This window comes from Symphodus melops (genome assembly GCF_947650265.1).
Source record: "Symphodus melops genome assembly, chromosome: 1".
Lineage (NCBI taxonomy): Eukaryota > Metazoa > Chordata > Actinopteri > Labriformes > Labridae > Symphodus > Symphodus melops.
This window is the reverse complement of record NC_136691.1, coordinates 3,998,912-4,004,245: the sequence shown is the minus strand read 5'-3', so window position 1 is coordinate 4,004,245 and position 5,334 is coordinate 3,998,912. Positions and strand designations below refer to the sequence as shown.

The 5,334-nt window shown below is 42.6% G+C and overlaps 1 protein-coding gene across 1 annotated transcript in view; it reads left to right on the top strand.

The window, feature by feature from the left end:
• Nucleotides 1-3,596, top strand: part of LOC306836073 (exostosin-1) — a 154,344-nt gene extending 150,748 nt beyond the window's left edge. The window contains exon 12 of the mRNA XM_079362973.1: nucleotides 2,717-3,596. Within this exon, the coding sequence (XP_079219099.1) occupies nucleotides 2,717-2,902 (186 nt within the window). The 3' untranslated portion in view covers nucleotides 2,903-3,596. The remainder of the gene's footprint in view (nucleotides 1-2,716) is intronic.
• Nucleotides 3,597-5,334: the final 1,738 nt, after the last annotated feature.

Here is a 5,334-nt window from a genome sequence, read left to right as displayed (position 1 = left end):
CTTTTAAGAAAGAACAAATGTCTATAAAGAAACAGAAGTCAAACTGATATTTTCTGTCTTATTTACATTTTTAAGCGTAGATATATTTCAGTCAAAAACTCATTTTGTAGTGTCATTTTTCTGCCTGGTGCTCAGTCTCCCCCCGCTGACGCCCTCCTGCAGCACTCCAGATGAATCCGCTCTCGCTCCCCGCCCCCATGCAACAGCTTATCAAAATGGGCTGCTGCCCTCCACCTTGCCCTCAGCTGCCCCTTCGCCAACTCATCCACCAGCAGCAGTCACCCAAGGGTCCACCCCTCCCTTCCTGCTGTCCATGTCTGATAACAAGGCGAGGACACAGGGCAGCTGAAGACGATAGCATCATGGAGTCATCCAGCAGCTTTTCAGACAGCTGCATAGTTCCAGAAACTGAATAATCTCATATCTATATCTCATCTGCTGGCACTGGACTTCTTCGGGGTCTTTGTCCAGTCTGCTTCTTTTTTTTTCTGAGCACCATTCTTTTTCAGTGTTTCCCAATGAGAACGGAGCACATTTTGCAGAATGCCTGGAGGAATATCGCAGCGCCAATCGACTTTCTTAACAAAGACCTCTGCATCTTTGCTTCAGCGACTTCAAGCACTTCTTCCAAAAAAACAAAAAAAAAAGAAAATCTCTGAAAGTTGCTGGTGTCGTCACCATTAGCCTTTAGTGGCAACCAATCAAATGTAGCGCGGCTTTATACAGAACCGCTCTCTGTTTTCCCCGAACTGAACAATATGTGAGGCAAGATTATAATGGAGACAAGCTCTCACAAAGAAAGAACGTGTTGAGGAGTCAAAGTGTCTGTTATCAGACTTAAAGTGCAGCCTCTGTGGAGTGGATGTCATGCATGTCTGCATGCTGCATGCTCTACGGCTGTCAGATCGAGCAAAAACAGCAGGACATCATTAAACACATGTTCAATATTTAGTATTCTTCCCTTCATACTCATCGTGCAAAAACAATATCTAACAAAAAGATGAAATATCAAACAGGCTGGATTACTAAACACATCATTATCATTAGCCCCGTTTCCATCAGTTCGGTTCGTCTCGGTAAAGCAGGCATTCTGTGGTGTTTCCATAGCTGGGAAATCCCCAAATTACCAACTCGTACCGTCCTACTTTTTAGCACCCTTGCTATTAGCTGCTATGATACGACGCTATTACGTAGCTGAAGCGGCTACCGGCCTCAGACTTACACGTGTCCTACCAAATACGGCACAGTTGGCTGTGAAACGCAAACATTATCAGGCTTTACTGAACCAAACCGTACTAAATGTACTGATCCATAGTGAACTGTTTGGTGGAAACAGACCTATTCACATGCAGATCTCAAGGACATCCCTGAAATTTAAGCAGGGTTTCTTTTCATTAAATATCAAATCATCCCAGTGCTTTCTCCTGTCATAGAAGCCCGTTCTGATTGGAGGACAGGGTCATCGAGATAATTACAGTTCTGATTCATTTCCAAATCCTCCCAGCTTTATCAAGTCTCATTAATGGACTGCAGGTTTTGGAGGTAACTTTGTATGTTGTGCCACGCTTAAAATCTTACAGAGAAAATCAGTAAAACAAAGGTCCTGATGTCAAATAAGTCGCAACAAAAATAATAATACCAGTACACAGTTTGTAATCAGCTGCTACAGCTTGGCTCTACAACACTCCCAGGTAATAAGCTGCACTGGGAGAGTGAGTTTGTTTGGACCAACACACTGACTGGCCAACAGAGTAAGTTATTCCACCGGCGAGTTGGAGGAGAAAAAGTGTTGACGCAGGCTGTACTTCCTAACGACGTGGGAAAGACACTTAGTCGTATGTTTTTTTGTCAGTTTGACTTGCTGTGCCGCTGTTTTTCTGAGTTGTCAACAACTCCTGCAGGGATTCCCACAGAGTGAACCAGCTGCTCAGGTCGACCAGCTCTGTCAGCGTGATGGACCTGGATAGTCTGGAGGAGCAGGTGGTGGTAACAAATAGCAGGAAATACAGTATGAGCAACACCTCCTGCCATGTAATGACAAGCTGTCCACAATAAGGAGCTGCTTCACCAGCATGGATGTGCTCCCACGACCCTGAACCGTCAGGCTGCAGACATGTGGGACGTCGTTTGGCTGTATTAGCTCGTCGACAAGAGAGCCATGAATAGTGCACAAGATGCTGCTAAATGAGTCAGAAGGAGGACTGTGACAGAAAAATCTGGCCTGGCAGTTTGGCCCCTAACAATCGGCAATTATACAGCATACATTGTAGTATCATGTCTTGTCCCGAGATTCATCTATAATTACCACTGGAACTCCTTTGTCTTGGCACTCCAGCTGTTCAGCGGCGCTGCTCTGTGCTTGGGCGTTAACGGACGGTGGTGCACGGAGCCGCGCAATGAAGGTGCATATGGTGGAAGTTGATTTGTCACTCCGACACCAAGCTTCTTAAAACCAAACATTTAAGATGTGGATATCTTTTCTGATTCACTTTTTTTTTTTTTTATTCTAACATTTCTTTATAATCTTTTCATGTGGAATTCAATTGCTCGTTTTTTTACTGAAGCAAGTTAAAATATTTCTCTTTACTGTAAATATAATTTCAGCTGATATACTGTACAACCTATCAAAGAGCAATGTGAATATATTCCCGAGACATTCAAATTCATTCCTTTCTCGCCTTCTCTCTGTTTTTCCCTCCCAAAAAAAACAAACAAGGGATCCAAGTCGTCTCGGTGGGCCGACCCTGACCACTTTGCCCAGCGACAGACCTGCATGAACGCCTTCAGTCACTGGCTGGGTTTCATGCCTCTGGTGCACTCCCAGATGAGACTGGACCCAGTGCTGTTCAGGGACCAGGTTTCCATCCTGAGGAAGAAATACAGGGACATCGAGAGGCTGTGAATGCACCAGGAAGCACACCAAATCACCGGCGGAGACCACGAGTTTGTGTTTCCTTTCCCGAAAAAGGACGTGACGAGAATACGCACGGTGAATGTGGACATTTGTGAGGCTATAAAAGAAACAGTCGCACATGCACTGCGCATAAAAGTGATAAAACACTGACTACGTTTAACTGCAGATTACTACAACAACAACAACAACAACAAACAATTCTGTATGTCTGGTTGATAGCAGCGAGTGTCTTTGCATCGGACAATACAAGCAAATCAAAGCATGGACAAATGTGCGAAAAGAGCTGGACACATGAAGACATTCTCAACGACAGAGACAGTGTGTTTGCATGGTTTGAACTCTGCAAAGACATTCAGGAGAATGAAAAAATCCCGGACCTATTTATATTGATAAAGTTGAGGGTTGGAAATAGTAGAAGTCTAAGTTTAAAGGCTGCAGAGATTTATGGATTATAGGCTGTATTTATTTGTCAAACGACGCACTCCTTAAGGGTATGGATGTACAATTTAGATACATTGTGGACAAACTTTAGATTCTGGGCCACAGAAAACGCTGCTACCACGAAAAGACCCGGAGACAACGGCAACACGCCTCTTGTACACTACTGTAGATTTTCAGCAGCAGTTCCTGTCTGTATGAAGGAAATAAAAAAAAATAAAAATAAAGAGATGTTATGTTACAAGACAAGAAGTCTAATCTCAACAGCATTTCTTGCTTTCTACCTCACAATGTCTGCATATCTATTACTTATTTTTTAGAAAATCTTACAGCCTTTCCTTGGTGATTTTCATGAGATGTTTTTGCGCTTTTTAAAAGATTTAATTTCTTATGTGGACTTTGATTTAAAACTTTGACCCATGTCTCATCTATTGACAAGGAGGAGGCGGGCTTTATGACCTTTCTTGCAGGCAGCCAGTCGGGGGGATTGCCAAATACTGTATATATTGGGCGATGTCATGTCGTCCATCTTTTTATACAGTCTGGGTTGAAGGTGCGAGGTTTCCTTATTCGTACCCAGAGGTACATTTGTTGTGCAGACAGGATTTCAGCGTTCCAGAGATGATGGATTTAACTTGCTGTTCACCAATGTTTCGGACTTCAAAAAAACCAGTGGGAGTCAAAATCCTGGAGATGAGGTCATGATCTCTGACTGGCTTCCCACCAAGAACACTACCACCGACACACAACCGCTGACGTCTCCACAGTCATTGGTGAGTTTTTATTTATTTTGACTAACTTTGCTTCCTTAAACTATCACTCAACTGATTCAGTTTTGATCATTGCTAGAGGCATGAATGTAAAGTAAACACCAGACTTATGAGGGAAGTTGTGGGTTCGGGAAGTCTGTTTTGTGTAATATGATATATTTTTGTGTTGTTCTGATTTTCATTGTCTTTAAATGTGCTCAACTGTTCAAGCAGTGAGAAAACCGACAGTACCAAAGCAGTCGTCTCGCAGACCTGCTAATCTTCACCTTGATACAAACGTTTTTGTTTTTTTCAATCTAGTCCGACATTCAACTAAAAAAGAAAACAATCCTTAACTTTAAACCGTGCTGCAGTGCTCATCAGCACAGTTTCCTTCGTTGCCATGGAAATAGAAGTATTGCAAAAAATATTGCAACCCAAGGAACATCAGACTGAAGTACAATTCACCTGCACATCACCCAGGTCGTTAAAATAATTCTGGACAAATTACTTCAAGTTTTGGGAAGTAATCAGAAGTTTATTCCATAAACACACTGTAAGGTATACAGTATAAATGTATATGCACACTGCAGCTCTTTGATCTCAAGGTGTGTGTGTGTGGGGGGGGGGGGGTTTCCCATGGCCATATAGGAGCCAATCAAACAGCTCTCCATGAAGCTCTCTCATCATGCCTGCCACTCTTCATCTCGCTTTCATTGATTTTCTTTCCCCCTCACCTTTCTTCTCCTCCCTCCTCTCACGAACAATAATTATAATCATATCAAATGATCTTACTTTCTCGTCATCCCCACAGACCAGTCCTCCATCTGACCCTTCTCATTTCTCTTCAGGGGTCCTCCCTCAGTCACTCTCTCACAACCAATAACCAGGATCTCTTCATCATCTAAATGTTTTCCCTCTTTGAAATGATCGGAGTCTTTTTTATGATGTGGAGCCATCTTCATTTGCAATATAAATAATGACATCAACACGACATTCAGTAGGTGTGTACAGTAGGTTTGGCCACACAACAACATTTGACGGAGACTCCAATGGTCCAAATAAGTTGCCATTTTTAAATGATTCAACCAGTTTAATAAAATCCTTTTAAATATGAACTCTCTTATTTTCCGTGCTTGGAGTGCCTACTTACCCCTTAGACTTATACTTTCTTGTGAGTATAATTATGTTTGTTTGTAGAAACAGAGTGTTGCAGCCAGTACTTACCATTAT